The sequence below is a fragment of the Trachypithecus francoisi genome, unplaced genomic scaffold (assembly GCF_009764315.1).
Source record: "Trachypithecus francoisi isolate TF-2019V2 unplaced genomic scaffold, Tfra_2.0 Lachesis_group12, whole genome shotgun sequence".
Lineage (NCBI taxonomy): Eukaryota > Metazoa > Chordata > Mammalia > Primates > Cercopithecidae > Trachypithecus > Trachypithecus francoisi.
In genome coordinates, this window is record NW_022681457.1 from 104,110,974 (window position 1) to 104,129,454 (window position 18,481).

The 18,481-nt window shown below is 44.0% G+C and overlaps 1 protein-coding gene across 7 annotated transcripts in view; it reads left to right on the forward strand.

The window, feature by feature from the left end:
- Positions 1–2,271: 2,271 nt before the first annotated feature.
- The window catches only part of HP1BP3 (heterochromatin protein 1 binding protein 3), a 48,470-nt gene continuing 32,260 nt past the window's right edge, over positions 2,272–18,481 (forward strand). Inside the window, exons 1-5 of one of the 7 annotated variants that reach the window (XM_033227980.1) lie at positions 2,291–2,423; positions 9,390–9,585; positions 10,015–10,114; positions 13,456–13,609; positions 16,589–16,748. In XM_033227980.1, the coding sequence (XP_033083871.1) occupies positions 9,490–9,585; positions 10,015–10,114; positions 13,456–13,609; positions 16,589–16,748 (510 nt within the window). In that variant the 5' untranslated portion in view covers positions 2,291–2,423; positions 9,390–9,489. Of the gene's footprint in view, positions 2,424–2,509; positions 3,106–3,312; positions 3,432–9,389; positions 9,586–10,014; positions 10,115–13,455; positions 13,610–16,588; positions 16,749–18,481 lie in introns of those variants that run through there. The other 6 variants (XM_033227981.1, XM_033227982.1, XM_033227983.1 and 3 more) reach the window with 6 other exon arrangements.

Genomic DNA, 18,481 nt, shown 5'->3' on the forward strand with positions numbered 1-18,481 from the left:
CTCACTGCAACCTCTGCCTCCTGGGTTCAAGGGGTTCTCCTGCCTCAGCCTCCCGAGTGGCTGGGATTGCAGGCAAGTGCCACACGCCCGGCTAATTTCTGTATTTTTAGTAGGGACAGAGTTTCACCATGTTGGCCAGGCTGGTCTTGAACTCCTGACCTAGGCCTCCCAAAGTGCTGGGATTACAGGCATGAGCCACGACACTCCAGCTTGATTGATTTTTGGAACACCTTGTTGCCCACGCTAAAGTGCAGTGTCACCACCACGGCTCACTACAGCCTCGACCATCTGTGCTTAAGTGATCTTCCCATCTCAGCCTCCCATGTCGGTGACCACAGGTGTCACCACACCCAGCTAATTTTTTTTATATATATACAGAGTCTCGCTTGGTCACCCAGGCTGGAGTGCAGTGGCGCAATCTTGGCTCACTGCAACCTCCTTCTCCTGGGTTCAAGTGATTGATTCTTCTTCCTCAGCCTCCTGCGAGTAGCTGGGACTACAGCCTCGTGCCACCATGCCCGGCTAATTTTTTGTATTTTCAGTAGATACAGGCTTTCACCGTGTTAGGATGGTCTGGACCTCCTGACCTCATGATCTGTCTGCCTCGGCCTCCCAAAGTGCTGGGATTACAGGCTTGAGCCACCATTCCCAGCCTAATATTTTTATCATGTATAGAAATGGGGTTTCTCCATGTTGCTCCAGGGTGGTCTTAAACCTCCTGGGCTAAAAAGATCCTCCTTTTGGAAACCTAGACCCCCCAAAGTGCTGGGATTACAGGCATGAGCCACCGTGCCCCACCAAGATTTTTTTGAGACAGGGTCTTGCTCTCTCAGGCTGGAGTGCAGTGGTGATCATAGCTCACTGTTGCCTCAAACTCCTCGGCTTCAGCGATCCTCCTGCCTCAGCCTCCCAAGTAGCTGGGACTAAAACCCTTTGCCACCATTCCTGGCTTATTTATTTATTCAGAGATGGGGTCTAATTATGTTTCCCTGGTTGGCCTCGAACTCCTGGCCCCAAGCCTCATGCAATCCTCCCACCTAGGCCTCCCAAAGTGCAGGGATTACAGGCATAAACCACCATTCTCGGCCTAAGTTTATTTTTTTAGCAAAAATCTGTGGAGGAGGAAACATCTCCCAGTTTGCTGTCATCTGAGTCTGCTTCTTACATGAGATGGGGTTAAATACATTTTAGGGTAAAAGAAGAATGGTAGGATATTTTAAACGTACGAATACATAAAAATGGAACAGAGTCTTTGAAAAGGGAGACAACAGAAACGTTAACAACAAAGGGAGTGAGCAGAACGAAGAATGGCATAAAAGACCAAAACCCCTTCTGAACAGCTGGAATATGACACCAGAGTACTAAAGACTGGTAATGCCATCAGGATATGATTATTCATTATGATTATTCACTCACCTCGTAAAAAAATTTTTATGGTGGCTGTGAAATTTGAGCTGATAGAGTGGGGTGGCTGTGGCAGGGAAAGCTGGTGAGACAAATCATGCTAATGGCAAGGCCAGGTGAGTGCTTAAATGGTGTGGTAAGTCTTTATAAACCTTGGCACATACGTTTAAGTACTGTAAGCTTGGGGCAATTCTACTGGTATTTCCCTACATTTATTACCCAGTCCCTCCCCTGTCCCCCAACAGCTGCAACTTTAAAAACAATCTTTCCAAACTAGCTTTGAAGAGCTGCACTTTTCCTTCGTATGTACGTTGCTTAAGTACGCTGATAGCAACGTAATATGACAATTCAAAGGGAATCCCCCGTCTTCTAATCTCAGGGTTTTCTTCTGGGGAACTCTCCCTGCATGTGCGGATTAGGGAGCTCGGAAAGGCCGTTTCAACTTTTCAGTTCTGAGTCCCGAGTCACTACTCTGCCCTGTACTGTCTGGAGACTGAACGGGAGCTAATGCGAGGCAGTGAATTCTCCGCTCTCTAGTTTTCCAATTCTACGGTCTTCAAAAAAAGGTTGTCTGCTCTTGAGCCGCGCCTAAACTGAGAAGCGGGAAAGGCGAGCCCCGCTAAAGGCGGACGGGTGGCCGAAGCGGAAACCCAGTTAAGAGCAGGGACTGCTCTGGAGAGCACAGAAAGCGAAGGTTAGCGGGGGAAAGCAGCGCCCCTCCGAGGAAACTGACACCGCCCCGCCACGCCAAGCCAATGGGTGCCACCAAGCAGCGCCGGGAACGCGCGCCGACGCCCCGCGCTCCGCCGGCGTCCGACCGTCCCCGCGCGCCCCCTCGTACCCCACGCGCGGGGGGCGGGGCCGGCGGGGGCGCGCGCGGGGCCGCGGGCAGGGGGGCGGGGCGGCAGAGCTCGGCGGCTGGGACTGGAGGACAGCGGCGGCGTAGGCGACTAGCGGCGGCGGGAGCGGCGCCGAGAGGCCGTGTGGGACGCGGGCGCCAGGACCGGCCGAACGCAGAGGTAACGCAGGACGGAACAGGCGGCCGGGGAGTGGGCGCGGGCTCGCTGAGCCCCAAAGGCGAGTGGCGGAGGCCGCTCGCCCGGGGCGCCGACGCCGCTCCCGGAGAGGAGGGGGCGGGGCGCCCGGGTCCCCGGAGGTGGCGCCTTTTGTCTGCCTGCCCCGACCGCTCCGCCCCCTCCCTTCCCTTCCCCTGCGACCTAGCCCCCTGCCCTTCTGGCGGACTCCTCCTCAGGGGCCCTCTGGCGCGCGCGCTCCCGCCCTTGTTTTGTTTGGACTTGGGGGAGGAGGGGGAGCTCTTCCCTGGCCGTGCGACCCTGCGTCCCAGCGCGCCTGCGTCGGGGCGTCCTCCGCCTGCCCCGATTGGCTGAGGGCTGCGCATGCTCCGAGGCCCGCCGCGGTCCGGCGTCCGCCCGCGCCCTCCCCTCACCCCACTCTCTCAGCGGTTTTCGGAGCCGGTTCGAAAGATGCCGGCGGCGGTGACTGGCTGCGGCGGGCCCGCCCCCCGGGTTCTCCGCCCCCGCCGCCGCCATTACGGAGCTCCCAGTGGTGAGTGTGCGGAGCGCTGGGGCTCGCGTTCCGCCGCTGCTTCTGTCGCCGGGGCAGGCGCCGCGGTGTCCCTGCCGAGCGTGAGCCCCGAACTGTCACCGCGCCGAGCCCCAGCCTCATCCGTCGGTGTCCGCGGTCCGAGCTTTCGCCGCCTCGCTGGCGGCCCGCGCTCTCCCCCGCCGTGCGCGTTCGCCGCTGTGGCCTGTAGCTGCCTCGCCTCGCCGCTTTGTCTCCGCTGCTCTTGCCGTCCTTCCCGCGGCCCTCTGCGGGCGGGGCTGTTGGCTGTCGCTTTGCTGCTCCGCGACGGCGGCCTTGAGTCTCGCTCCCCCGGTGGGAAACAGAACTGGTTACTGGCCACCTTAGGCGGTGGGGTTTGAATGAGAGCAGTGCCTCGGTAGGTCGTCAGAAAGTTACAGTCGCCCATCTGAGCGTTTGTAAGAGATGGAGGCAGGAGTGGTGAGGTGAGAGCCCCAGATCTGAGGATTGGTACTGAATTGACAGCTGTGATCGGGGACAGCCACTTAACCTGTTTGAGAAAGAATTCTCTCCCGTACGGAGACCGAACCGGGTGAACTGTGCTGCCGCCTCCGCTTGCACGTTCTCTTGTGTTATTGCGCTTCCTGACTTTGCATTGCATCGGAAGTGAGAATCCAATTTGAAATAACGTCTAAAAATCGCCTGGAGCTTTTTGAGCACACTGTCTTGTCTTAGAGTGAAATTAGACGTGACTAGTCATTTTTGAAAGATGCTTTAATTTTGTTTAACCTGGCATAGGCAAAAAACTTACTAGCTTTTAAGTTTTTCATTGCTCTTCTCAAAAGTTTAGTGTGATTTGTTTCAAAATAGAAGTAACATTTTAAAGTTTGCTGGGTTGGTTGGTTGGTTTTGGCTTTGTTTTTAAGCTTACTTGGAAGATGGTAGGGCTGGAAGTTAGTGGAGAAAGTATGCTGAACTCTCCATATCCAGATGAAAGTTTTAACTCCTTAACCGAGTTAGATTGTGATTTTGTTGAGATGAGACACTGTAGTGTGCTTAGCATCTATGCCCGAGAAGACACCGAGTATATGCTTGCTTACATAATTTAAATTTGAAAATGAAGAACAAATGGTGCCAGCAATCAAATTACAGGTATTCTTTTTGTGACATGAGTCGTTAAATCTGAGTATAACGAATGACTTTAGGTTGGGAACAATGTGAGGTGTTCAGTGCATCACTAATAACATGTATTACATATGTTTTATGGTAAAATGTGAAATTATAGTACTTTCCCTAAAATGCATATTATCAAGGGTGTCAGTAAACTGAAATACGTTGTTAAACTCCTCGCTTTTCTGCCGCTTTCTCTTAATGTAGATGGAATAAATTAAAACTGAAATTTGGGCTTTTTATTTCTACAATCCTTTTTTTTTATTGCTTGCATTCAAATAATTTAAAGCCGGGCATGGTGGCTCACACCTGTAATCCTAACACTTTGGGAGGCCAAAGAGGAGGATCTCTTGAGTCCAGGAGTTAGAGACCAGCTTGGGCAACATAGGGAGACCCTGTCTCTACAGAAAAAGGAAAACTGTCGGGTTGTCGTGGCGCATACCTGTAGTCCCAGCTACTCAGGTGGCTGAGGTGGGAGGAGATCGCTTGAGCCCAGGAGGTCGAGGCTACAGTAGATCCCTGGTCATGCCACTGCACTCCAGCCTGAGACCCTGTCTCAACCGATTTAATTTAAGTATTTCCCTTGACAAAAACCAAATCTTTGTAGTTGTTCAAACACTAAACAAACTGATACTTATAAGAGGACCAGGTAAACCACAGGTAAACTCAGACTGTTTTTGGCACACGTAAGAACCAAGATGAAAAACATGAATAGGTCGGACGCGGTGGCTCACGCCTGTAATGCCAGCACTTTGGGAGGCGGAGGCGGGCGGATAGCGAGGCCAGGAGATCGAGACCATGCTGGCTAACACGGTGAAACCCCGTCTCTACTAAAATTAGCTGGGCGTGATGGCGGACCTGGACGCCTATACTCCCAGCTACTCAGGAGGCTGAGGCAGGAGAACGGCGTGAACCGGGAGGCGGGGTTTGCGGTGAGCCAAGATCGCGCCACTACACTCCAGCCTGGGCAACAGAGTGAGATTCCGTCTCAAAAAAAAAGAAAGAGAAAGAAAACACAAATAAGTTTCATTTGTTCATCCTTCAGTTTAACAAATATTAATTGAGCATCTATTCTGTGCCTGGTATGTTCTTAGGCATCAGGTATGCAGCAAGTGAATCAGATCAGATTCCTGCCAGGAACAGGTGTGGCAGCCTAAAAATCTGATCATTCAGAAGTGCAATAGTAAAAAAGTTTAGTTAATAGTTACAGTGGGTCAAATGCAGTGGCTTACACCTGTAACCCCAACATGTTGAGAGGCTGAGGCAGGTGGATTGCTTGAGCCCAGGAGTTTGTGATCAGCCTGGGCAACATGGCAAAACCCTGTCTTTACAAAAAAGAAAAATTATCTAGGCATGGCGATGCATGCCTGTAGTCCCAGCTACTAGCGAGACTAAGCTGGGAGAATTGCTTGAGCCTGGGAGGTTGAGGCTGCAGTGAGCTGTGATACTGCAACCTGGGCATCAGAGTGAGACCCTGTCTCAAAACAAACAAACAAAAAACATAGGTACAGTGATGTTAGCAGTGTAAATGAACCTTGCATATACTTAGCTCTGTAGTGAACAGTGATTTTATTAAATAGCCAATTAACCCAACTATTCTAAAGCAAGTACTACAGGTTGAAGCTTTGAAGTTATATGACTTTGACTTTTATTAAGGAAATGCAGAGCTGAAGCTAACATTTTTTTTTTTTTTTTAGACGGAGTCTCACTCTGTCACCCAGGCTGGAGTGCAGTGGCGTAATCTCAGCTCACTGCAACTTCCACCTCCCCGGTTCAAGTGATTCTCCTGCCTCAGCCTCGCATAGTAGCTGGGACTAACCCAATATTCTGAAGAAAGTACTGCAGATTGAAGCTTCAAAGTTCTACAACTTTTGCTTTTACTAAGGAAATGCGGAGATGAGGCTAACATTTCTATTTTGTTTTTGTTTTTGTTTTTTGAGATGGAGTGTTGCTCTGTCACCCAGGCTGGAGTGCAGTGGCATGATCTCAGCTCACTGCAACCTCCTCCAGGTTCAAGTGATTCTCCTCCCTCAGCCTCCGGAGTAGCTGGGACTACAGGCGTGCGCCACTGCGACTGGCTAACTTTTGTATTTTTAGTAGAGATGGGGTTTCACCATGTTGGCCAGGCTGATTTCGAACTCCTGACCTCAGGTGACCCAGTCTCAGCCTACCAAAGTGCTGGGATTACAGGCATGAGCCGCTGTACCCGGCCCTAACGTCTCTTAATATTTATCCCAAATAACTGGGTTTTAAGTGATCTTCAGACATAATGAATATAGTATTAAGTATTACATTCTTGAACTTGAGTACATACTTGAACCTCCGCCTCCCAGGTTCAAGTGATTCTTCTGCCTCAGCCTCCTGAGTAGCTGGGACTACAGGCGCACACCACCACACCTGGCTAATTTTTGTATTTTTAGTAGAGACGGGGTTTCACCATACTGGCCAGGCTGGTCTTGAACTCCTGACCTTGTGATCCATCAGCCTCGGCCTCCCAAAGTGCTGGGATTACAGGTGTGAGCCACCATGCCTGGCCCTTTTGTGTGTGTATGTGTTTTTTTTTTTTAATAATAATAATAATTATTATTATTTTTGAGGCAGGCTGTGCTCTGTCAGCTAGGCTTGGAATGCAGTGGCTCAATCTCAGGTTACTGCATCCTAAACCTTCTGGGCTCAAGCAATCCTCCCAATCTCAGCTTCCCAAGTAGCTGGGACTGTAGGCACATACCACCATTCCCATTTGTAATTTATTTTTTAGAGGCAAGGTCTATATTGCCCAGGCTGGTCTTGAACTCCTGGGCTCTAGTGATCCTCCTACCTTAGCCTTCCAAAGTGCTGGGGTTACAGGTGTGAGCCACCACACCTGGCCTGTTTTTTTTTTTGTTTTTGTTTTGAGACAGAGTCTCGCTCTGTCCCCCAGGCTGGAGTGCAGTGGCCGGATCTCAGCTCACTGCAAGCTCCGCCTCCTGGGTTTTACGCCATTCTCCTGCCTCAGCCGCCCGAGTAGCTGGGACTACAGGCACCCGCCACCTCGCCTGGCTAGTTTTTTTGTATTTTTTAGTAGAGACGGGGTTTCACCATGTTAGCCAGGATGGTCTCGATCTCCTGACCTCGTGATCCGCCCGTCTCGGCCTCCCAAAGTGCTGGGATTACAGGCTTGAGCCACCGCGCCCGGCCCACCTGGCCTGTTTTTAAATTTTAATTTGTGGGGCCGGGCGCGGTGGCTCAAGCCTGTAATCCCAGCACTTTGGGAGGCCGAGACGGGCGGATCACGAAGTCAGGAGATCGAGACCATCCTGGCTAACATGGTGAAACCCCGTCTCTACTAAAAAAATACAAAAAAAAAAAAAAAAACTAGCCAGGCGAGGTAGCGGGCGCCTGTAGTCCCAGCTACTTGGGAGGCTGAGGCAGAAGAATGGCGTAAACCCGGGAGGCGGAGCTTGCAGTGAGCTGAGATCCGGCCACTGCACTCCAGCCCGGGCGACAGAGCGAGACTCCGTCTCAAAAAATTAAAAAAAAAAATTTTAATTTGTTTACTTTTGGTAAAGACGAAGTCTAATGTTGCCCAGGCTAGTTTTGAATTTCTAGCCTCAAGGGATCCTCCCACCTCTGCCTCCTAAAGTGCTGGAGTTGCAGGCATGAGCTACTGTGCCAAATGAGAAAATATTTTTTTAAAGATTCCTATGAACGGATGCTCCTGAAGGTTGTTGACTTCACTGTAGCATTTTCAGCCTAGCTAGTGTTATCGTGGATTAAGAAAGACGAATTCATTAGCAATATAACTTTACTAAGGATAATCTGATTGTGATACTGTTTTATTTCCGTATCATGTTTGCATGTAAAAATACCAGCAGATTTGCGTAAGGCTTTTTATGATTAAGAAAAATAGGCCGGGCATGGTGTCTCACCCCTGCAATCCCAGCACTTTGGGAGGCTGAGGTGGGCAGATCATCTGAGGTCAGGAGTTTGAGACCAGCCTGACCAACATGTTGAAACCCCATCTCTACTAAAAACACAAAATTAGCTGGGCATGGTGGCGCATGCCTGTAATCCCAGCTACTCAGGAAGGTGAGGCAGGAGAATCTCTTGAACCAAGGAGGCAGAGGTTGCAGTGAGCCAAGATGGTGCCACTGCACTCCAGCCTGGGCAACAGAGCAAGACTCCGTCTCAAAAAAAGAAAAAAAAATTTTAATATTAATATTCTAGTTCACTATGTATGAGTGTGTACACTGCACTGAATTCTTTCAGCTGACTGAAAGATTTGCTTGCAGCTGACTGACAGTTGACAAGTCTGGTATTGCTCTTGGTGTTCCCATAAAGATATTTTCCCTATAAATGTGAATGCATCCTCTGTGTTTCAATTTTCTGGATTTATCCTAGTTACTGTAGGTGGGACTGTTACTTGCCAAGTTGAAAGCTCTTAAATTCTTAGACAAGGTTAGAGCTTAACGTAGAAGTTGAATGACTGTCATTCCCCCACTCATTGTTAATAGTTAATTAGCACAGAGATCTAAACACTTAAGTAGTCTTTTTTTAATAGAGGAATTTTTGTATAAAATGTCATTGAGTCTTAGATGAGATTTTTGGGGAAGAGGGGTTGTTAGTGATCAGGTAAACTTGGGTGACTGCATGGGTTTTTGATCTTTGAATATTTAATTATATTCTTCTGTACTAGTTTTCCTTACATTAAAAATATGATAGTCTTAGAAGCATACGTTTATTCTCCTAGGTGATGGTCTAAATTTGCTTCTATGGGTCTGGAAGTTATTAGAATGTCGGGTTATTCAGCAGTATTTTTGCCCTTGTGTTTTCCCTTAATAGAGAAAAAAAAAGTACTTTTCTAATAGAGATAGAGTTTAAGATTACAGTTAATTTTCCTACCCTTTCGAGAACAGTGACAACAAAAGCCTTCTCTTTGTAAACTGATCTTTGACTAACATTTGACTGACTGTTCCTCAGTCTCTCTATTCTGTCCTCCTCAGTTCCTGATGGTGGCAGGAGGGGATGGGGCTAGGTTTCTTATGAGCTGCCTTGCCCTTGTCTTTGTTCATGCGGAAGGTGCAACAGCTGCTGTGGCTTATGCATTCGTCTTAGTTGCTGCTTTATGTAGTCTATATTTTAGTAGTTTTATCTTTCCGAGTAACCAAATCATCTGTCACTTAACTATACATTTTATAGTTATATTTTTTCCCTTTGGATGTGTATTAAATTTAGAAGTTTTAGTTTAGTTTTGTTTCTGTTAATCTTCACACCAGGTCTTTTCTGTGCTTTAGGTTGATTCTTCACCACACTGAAACCATTAGGAAAAGTCCTTGTGGTTAACAGCAGAGGCTTCAGAGTGTAACCTGTACTCGGGCCTAGAAATTATTTAAAATGGCGACTGATACGTCTCAAGGTGAACTCGTCCATCCTAAGGCACTCCCACTTATAGTAGGAGCTCAGCTGATCCACGCGGACAAGTTAGGTGAGGTAGGGGCTGACACATTCTTGAAGCTCACTCTTGGATCAATCCCTGACTTCAGGCCCTGCTGGGTCCTCCTTCTTGGTACACGCTCCTTCCCTTATTTTGAGGAGTCTAGGTTGTGAATTTGAAACAAAATCAGATTCTTTTCATCTTCCCTTTCCCCTCAAATTCCTGAGAAAACCTCCAACCTTCTAAATTTATAGCAAATCAACTATAATTATGTGTTTCCATTTGAAATTCAAGCTAAAATAACATACTTTAAAAAGTGTATCTTAAAAATCATATTTCACACTTGTTAAAAGTAATTTGCATCAGATCCTGGAGTCGACTTGAAGAATTCTCCTACATCTTCTGACACCCAGTTAGGCCCTTTGAGAAAGAGATAAAACAGAATTTTTTAATGCTTCTTTGATTATGGCCATCTCTTTTCTTAGAAGGTAGAAGATAGCACCATGCCGATTCGTCGAACTGTGAATTCTACCCGGGAAACTCCTCCCAAAAGCAAGCTTGCTGAAGGGGAGGAAGAAAAGCCAGGTAAAGTAAAATGGTGACACAACCTAAAACATCAAAAGTTATACTGCAATTTGGAGTGTCCCATAAATTCCTTTGAACTTAATTATTCTTTTTTCGTGGCTAAGTGTTTTGGGGAAACATTTAGAGAGAGAATCAGTAGCTATTGGTATGTCATTGTCAGACCATGAGGGCAAAGTAAGATTTCATCTTCTCTGTAAAGATTTCTGGAAGGTGAAAATGATATGTTGGAATTAAAAACAGAAAAATGGTTGGGGATGACAGGAATGGCCAAAGAGTAGCATTCTGGACATAAAGTGTCATGGGGATGAATGCAGTGTGGGAGAATGGAAAACGTGGGCCTTTAGGGTAGATGTGGAAAGTTATCCAGAAATCATCTGGAGGCCTTAAGAGAAGCAAATGGTGATCTGTTGATCTGTAACAGGTATCGCTAGAGAAAAGATTGGCCAGTCAGTGGTGGGAGCATAACAAATGGAAAGAAACATAGACCCATCAATATGGAGTACTGGTGCTCCTTTATGGCATCTGTAACCATCTCTTCTCCTTTTCCTGTCTTTTTCTTCTCATGATCTTTTTGGTTTTTTTTTCCTTGTCTTTTCCCTTTTTTCTTTTCTCTCTTGCCTTTTATCTCAAGTTTTTCAGGGATGAGCACACTGTGCTGCCTCTGTTGTGGCTGTTAGAATCAATTATTTGCTGACTAGCATGTATTAGGAATAGAGGGCCGGGCACAGTGGCTCACGCCTGTAATCCCAGCACTTTGGGGAGACCAAGGCGGGTAGATCACCTGAGGTCAGGAGTTTGAGACCAGCCTGGCCATCATGGTGAAACCCTGTCTCTACTAAAATTACAAACATTATCTGGGCATGGTGGTGCATGCCTGTAACCTCTGCTACTCAGGAGGCTGAGGCACAAGAATTGCTTGAGCCCAGGAGGCAGAGATTGCAGTGAGCTGAGATCACGCCATTGTATTCCAGCCTGGGCAACAAGGGAAACTGTCTCCAAAAAAAAAAAAGAATAGAAAATACGTGCATCCTTGTTTCCCGTATCCCTTGGTGCATCAGGACAGACATCAATAATGAGTCAATATACTCTTTTTTTCTGGCTAAGCCTGGATTTTTTTCTCTGAATCCTTTGATGAATGCTATAAGCAATTTGGGCACCCTAGCCTAAGGCAGTTAAGAAACATGAGAGGCCGGGCGCGGTGGCTCAAGCCTGTAATCCCAGCACTTTGGGAGGCCGAGACGGGCGGATCACGAGGTCAGGAGATCGAGACCATTCTGGCTAACATGGTGAAACCCCGTCTCTACTAAAAATACAAAAAATTAGCTGGGTGAGGTGGCGGGCGCCTGTAGTCCCAGCTACTCGGGAGGCTGAGGCAGGAGAATGGCCTAAACCCGGGAGGCGGAGCTTGCAGTGAGCTGAGATCCGGCCACAGCACTCCAGCCTGGGCGACAGAGCGAGACTCCGTCTCAAAAAAAAAAAAAAAAAAAAGAAACATGAGAATCCGAATATTTGAAAAAGTAAATGAGTGCTGGTAAGTTGAAGATAGGTTATCTTGTCCAGCACTGGGATAAGCCACTTGGTGGTCCATCTTAATCCATGTTTTAACAGCCAGCTGAAGCCACTAAATCACTAATAACATCAATTTTCAGAATACGTGCCAGAGGGTTCAGATGTAAAGTATTAGCAAAGTCAACCAAGAGTTTATGAAGAAACAGTGTCACTTCACAAGTTGTATGTTTGTTTAGTCTTCTCTCTATCCCATTTTGTACATAGTATTTTGTACATAGAAATTAGACTTCACTCATTTTAAATTTTATAAACTCGACATTTTACCCAGAAACAGACAGTAGGTCAGTGAGTTGGAAACAGTCTTATACAAACTACATATTCAATATCGGTTGAGTGACTGAACTTTATTAAGCCATAACTCTTGAGCACTTACTCTTGAGAAGAGAAAATAATGTAAAATTAAATTTGTAAGTCTTATTACAGTAAAACCCGTGAATGATTCTTAGCTTTTCATCTTTTTTAGAATAAGACAAAGTATAAATAAACATGACTAACTAATAGTAAATTCTTGCCCATGCAGCCGTTTAGGTCAAGTTGTTGGCGTGAGGGGAAGTAAAAGATATATCATGATGAAAAATACATTTTATTTTGAAAAACCTAAATGCAGTTACTGTCTTTATCCCCAGATACCATTGTTATAGTGAAGTTCTGTCCATAATACTTTGTGATCCTAAGCATATGGAAAACAATTTTAGAAGCAGAGAAGGCCAAAGGAAGATGGAAATCACTCGCTTAGTATAAGTGTTAGAATTGTACTTACGCAATTTGGTTTTAAGAAAGAAGTGGCATTTTAAAATTCTCTTTATGTGAAGGCCACAAAGAAGTCCTTGTCATTATTGCAATAAGTAGTTCACATAATTTAAACGATCAAATTCTTCAGGCATATACTTTGGTTTGAAGTATATGCTTGCCACTGGAGTCCTCTTTTTTTTTTTTTTTTGAGATGGAGTCTCGCTCTGTCGCCCAGGCTGGAGTGCAGTGGCGCGATCTTGGCTCACTGCAAGCTCTGCCTCCCCGGTTCATGCCATTCTCTTGCCTCAGCCTCCTGAGTAGCTGGGACTACAGGCACCCGCCACAGCGCCTGGCTAATTTTTTGTATTTTTAGTAGAGACGGGGTTTCACCGTGGTCTCAATCTCCTGACCTTGTGATCCGCCCGCCTCGGCCTCCCTGGAATCCTTTTTCTTTTGTGTGTGTGTGTGTCATTTTTTTTTGTTTGTTTTTTGTTGTTGTTTTTGTTTGTTTTTGGAGTTCTCTGAAGTCCCTGCATAACCAGTGCCTGGGGTTCTGTGTTTTGTAGTAGCTGCTCAGAGACATGCTGTGAAGGAAAGGCACAAATAACGGCAGACTTCCATGTTCCCCTCTCATATTTCTACTGTTGCTTCAGTCATCCTCTTGAAGAATACTTGAGTTTTTTATTACGTACTCTCTGAGGTTTGACTGTTGAATTATCAAATGGCTAATTTCTTAATTATAAGTTTCATGAATATTGCAAAGTAGAATAATTAAATGATTTGGGATGAAATGAGTTTTCCTTTCTATGTAATTTCCTGGTCTATCTGTTTTTCTAATAATAGATAACCACCTGACCAGGCAACTTGGGTGACATAAAGAATGTAGGAAAACTGCATTAGTGGTCATTTGTTTTCATTCTAGAATTCATTTGTTAATTGGAGACTTTGGCTGGTCCGTTTAATAAGATAAACTTTTACCCTTTTATTGACTCAGATTGGAATACATCTGCTTACGCAATTCTGCTCACCCGATTTTTCAGAACCAGACATAAGTTCAGAGGAATCTGTCTCCACTGTAGAAGAACAAGAGAATGAAACTCCACCTGCTACTTCGAGTGAGGCAGAGCAGCCAAAGGGGGAACCTGAGAATGAAGAGAAAGAAGAAAATAAATCTTCTGAGGAAACCAAAAAGGAGTAAGGAGTTGTGTCTTCTTGCTATTTGTATTTGAAGAATGTGTAAAAGGACTTTAGATCAGATTGTTTTAAAGTGTTACAACATTGGCTTATGCTAGGTATTTGCTATTTGGATTTAATTTTTAGAATTACCATTTGAAATAGGTTTATTATATAGTTGTATGACCTGTTAGAGTATGCTGTAGTTAGCAGAACACAATGGTTTGAATGATCCAAAAGTCTGTCATTGACTTTGGAATATGTTTTTGAGCTTTCAATTTATTGTGGGAGTATCTGATATTTTAAGCATTGGCAAGACTTCAATAAGAAATGAAACATAATTATAAAAATCTGACCTAGAAGACACTTAGACACTTCACTATTTTATTCCCACCTCTGTGTCAGGAGTGGGTTGCTTTTGTGTGCTTATGTTAGAAGGCATTAGTCTGTATCAAGCCATTGTTAGTGTGACCTAAAAGTCTATATATGTTTGAAGAAGTATTCAGTTGGAGAATTGACTTTGAGAATCTGAAAGTAAAATTTGCTGTTGATATGTATCTATATAAGGTGATGGCAGTTACTTTTTAATTTTTAATTTTTTTTTTTTTTTGCAGGAGAGCTGGTAGTATTCATTCTACTCTTTTCATAATTGGTCAGTTAGAAATTACTTTTAAATAGAGTCATGCGTTGCTTAACAATGAGTATGCATTCTGAGAGATGCATCTTTAGGCGATTTCATCATCATGCCAACATCATAAAGCATACTTACACAAACTTACATGGTACAGCCTACTACATAACTAGGCTTTATGGGATAGTCTGTTGCTCCTAGGCTGCAAACCTGTACAGCATGCTACTGTACTATATACTATAGGCAGTTATAACACAGTGGTAAGTATTTGTGTATTTAAACATAGAAAAGGTACAGTAAAAATATGATATAAAAGATTAAAAAATGGTATACCTTTGTAGGACACCTGCCATGAAATGACCTTAAAAGATTGGAAGTTGTTTGGGTGAGTGAGTGTAAGTGAATGCAGAGGCCTAGGACATTACTGTGTGCAACTGTAGACTCTGTAAACACTGTATGCTTAGGCTACACTAAATTTATAAGCTTTTTTCTATTTTTAAAAGTTTTTATTTTTTAAAACTTTACTAAAAACAAAGACAAAAGCCAGATTCAGTGGTGTACACCTGTAGCCTTAGCTACCTTAGCTACTTAGGAAGCTGAGGTGGGGGGATTGCTTGAGTCCTGAAATTTGAGTCTAGATTGGGCAACATTGGGAGACCTCATATCTATAAAAAAAAAACAAAACTAAGACACACACACACACCTTAACCTAGGCCTGCACAGGGTCAGGGTCATCAGTATCACCGTCTTCCACCTCCAGATCTTCCACTGGAAGGTTTTCAGGGGCAGCAACACACGTGGAGCTGTCATTTCCTATGATAACAGTGCTGTCTTTTGGAATACCTTCTGAAGGACCTGCTTGAGGCTGTTTCACAGTTAACTTTTTTTTAAGGTAGAAAGCATATATACTCTAATGATAAAAAGTATAGTATACTAAACACATAAACTAGTAACATAGCTGTTTATTATCAAGTATTATGTATAATTGTAATGTGCTTTTTTTGGCGGGGGGGAGACAGAGTCTCGCTCTGTCACCCAGGCTAGAGTGCAGTGGCGCAATCTCGGCTCATTGCAACCTCCACCTCCCAGGTTCACACGATTCTTCTGCCTCAACCTCCTGAGTGGCTGGGACCACAGGCATGTGCCACCATAGCCAGCTAATTTTTGTATTTTTAGGAGAGACAGAGGTTTCACCATGTTGGCCAGAATGGTCTCGATCTCTTGACCTTGTGATCTGCCCACCTTGGCCTCCCAAAGTGCTGGGATTACAGGCATGAGCCAGTGTGCTGTATTTTTCTATGATTGGCAGCACAGTAGGTTTGTTTACACCAGTGTCTCCACAAACAAGTGAGTAACTTGTTGCACTGTGATATTACCACCACTATCATGTTAACCAGGTAATAGGAGGTTTTCAGTTCCATTATAATCTTACGGGACGACCATCGTATATGTGGTCTGTTGACCAAAATATTGTTATGCAGCACATGACCATAAAAGAATAACTTAGTAATAACTCTACCTTCTAGCTGTAATATTCAGGGTATTCTTTATCTGAGTTTCATAAGTATAGCTAAGGTCTGTGGAATTTATAGCGACTGTCTGTGTGTGTGTGCGTGTGTGTGTGTGTGTCTGTGTGTGTGTGTGTTTAATAGAGATGGTATTTCACTATGTTGGCTAGGTTGGGCTTGAATTCCTGGCCTCAAGCAGTCCTCCAACCTTAGCCTCCCAAATTGCTGGGATTACAGGCATGAGCCACTGCACCCAGCCTACCCTCTGTTGTTAAATATTCTAATGCATCTATTAGGTACACAGAGCACTATTATATACTCAGAGTAAAATTTATTTAATTCTTTAAATCTTACAAAATTGCTTTGATAAACATACTCTTACAATTCTTGCGACACCTTGGGAAGTAGTTGGTTTTATATTATTGTTTTATAGCTGAGGAGAAAGACTCACATCATATACTGAGATCATATAGCTAGCTAGTAAATGTTTGAGTGAAAATGCAGACAAAGGTTTTCTGACTTAAGAGCTTGAGTTTTTTCCACTATACCATATTGCATCTGTTGTAGTTGCTAACTATTATGCATTTTAAAATTCTCTTTTCTCTTATGTACTGAGCCAGTGCTAATTTATGTGACTCCTCTCTTCTGCACCTAAGAGAAAAATACCTTTTAAATTCATTTATGGTACCCAGTTTTTAAAGAAAGACTTGTTTGTAAAATTTTGCTTATGGTACATGTCACCTTAGCCTGTGAATAAATTAAAGCATTAATTTTTATCCCTCCCTGGTCTTTTCCTCCTTCTGACTTTATACGTCTTTCTAGAGAGTTTATTTTCTATAATAACAATTCTTTGTTTTAAAGTGAGAAAGATCAGTCTAAAGAAAAGGAGAAGAAAGTGAAAAAAACAATTCCTTCCTGGGCTACCCTTTCTGCCAGCCAGCTAGCCAGGGCCCAGAAACAAACACCGATGGCTTCTTCCCCACGCCCCAAGATGGATGCAATCTTAACTGAGGCCATTAAGGCAAGTTTTTATTTCAAGCAATTCATCCTAGATTTATTATGTTCATTTTTTTCTTATTTGAAAATGGCATATTTCTGTCTAGACATAAATATTGCTCTGCTTCCTAAAGGAGTTTTAAAGAGAGGAAAGTCATTATGAATTCATGTTTTTCTATTATAATCACATTTGGTGAACACTTAATTTTTTAAAAAAATACACATTTGCTATAGCAAATGTTTTTAACTTTAGAATTTTTAAATTCAGTTTATCGATTAAGTACAGTTTTTATTTGAAGGCTGAAAATGTTAATTCATTGAACAAACATTTAAGGACTACCTTCCCTCTGTTGGGCGCCCCTGCTAGTGGTATAAAATTAACTAAGGCTAGCAAAGTCCTTGCCCTTATTAATCTAATTGTGACTCAGTAACTGAAAAATATTGAGAATTTTTGTTTAAAAAATATTTCTAGGTTCATTTGTAAAGCTAAGTGTCTGATCTTGGTAGTGGATATCTTTCACACCTGAACCCTGTTATAAACACTGCTTTATCACCTAGACATTCCAAAATGCTTACAAAAGTTACCGTCTTTACATAGATTGATGATTTGGTATAATCCATTGACTTTCGTTAGATGTGGTTTTTCTATTTTAATTTTTAAAGGTTATCTTTTAATCTGACATTGCCTTTATTGTATAAGTCTCTTCATTTAATTTTGCCTTGTTTAGTTCATATGATCAGATGATAAGAGGAGTTCGAACAGACCCATCTTTCAGGGACCCTGTTGTTAGGATCTGAGGCAGGACTGGGGAGACAGGGATACAGATGATTTTAACCAGAAAAGGAGGGATGTGGATAAAAAGGAGCAGCCTGGTTGTCATTCTGAGAATGCGAGAAGATAGCACTAACATATAAACTGGAAAACGGGTTTGCCTTCAGACTTGTCCCTTTACTCCTTCAAGACTTCTTATGCTCTCACCTCATTAAGAAAACTTTATTGCTCTAGATCACCTCACTGTAGTGAAATCTCTGTTCTTTGTATAGCCTTTCTTCAAGGATTTCACTTGATGACCACTCAGCCTGCGTTTGAAGGAGCAGCATGATAGTGAGGATGGAAAAAGGACTAAAACTTGAAAATAGTGAAATAAAAAATTAAAACGATATCAATTTGGCTTAAAGAATGGTTTGAATATAATTGTGCATATTTATGCAGCTGATTGATTTTATATAGATAATGTGTATTCCATGCAGTATGACAAATTATTGCAGACCATGGATACCATTTTCTGTATCACACAGGAATCATGGTATCTACCACCATCTCACTGTCAGATTGGTGGAGCAAAAGATTATTTGTTTCAGCATTTGTGTTCTTTTCTGGTTGATTTTATTTGCTTTGTGTTTTCTTGTAAGATCAGGAGTAAACCTCAGTAGGTCATTAATAGTTCAGAGACATAGACTTGAATTACATGACTCATATTAATACAGCTTGTTTCGTGTTGTACAATCTTTTCTGGACCATCTACTTGTGAGTTATTTTTCTTTGTTGTCAAAATGTATAAAAGCATTCAATGGCCGGGCGCGGTGGCTCAAGCCTGTAATCTCAGCACTTTGGGAGGCCGAGGTGGGCGGATCACGAGGTCAGGAGATCGAGACCATCCTGGCTAACACGGTGAAACCCCGTCTCTACTAAAAACTACAAAAAACTAGCCGGGCGAGGTGGCGGGCGCCTGTAGTCCCAGCTACTCCGGAGGCTGA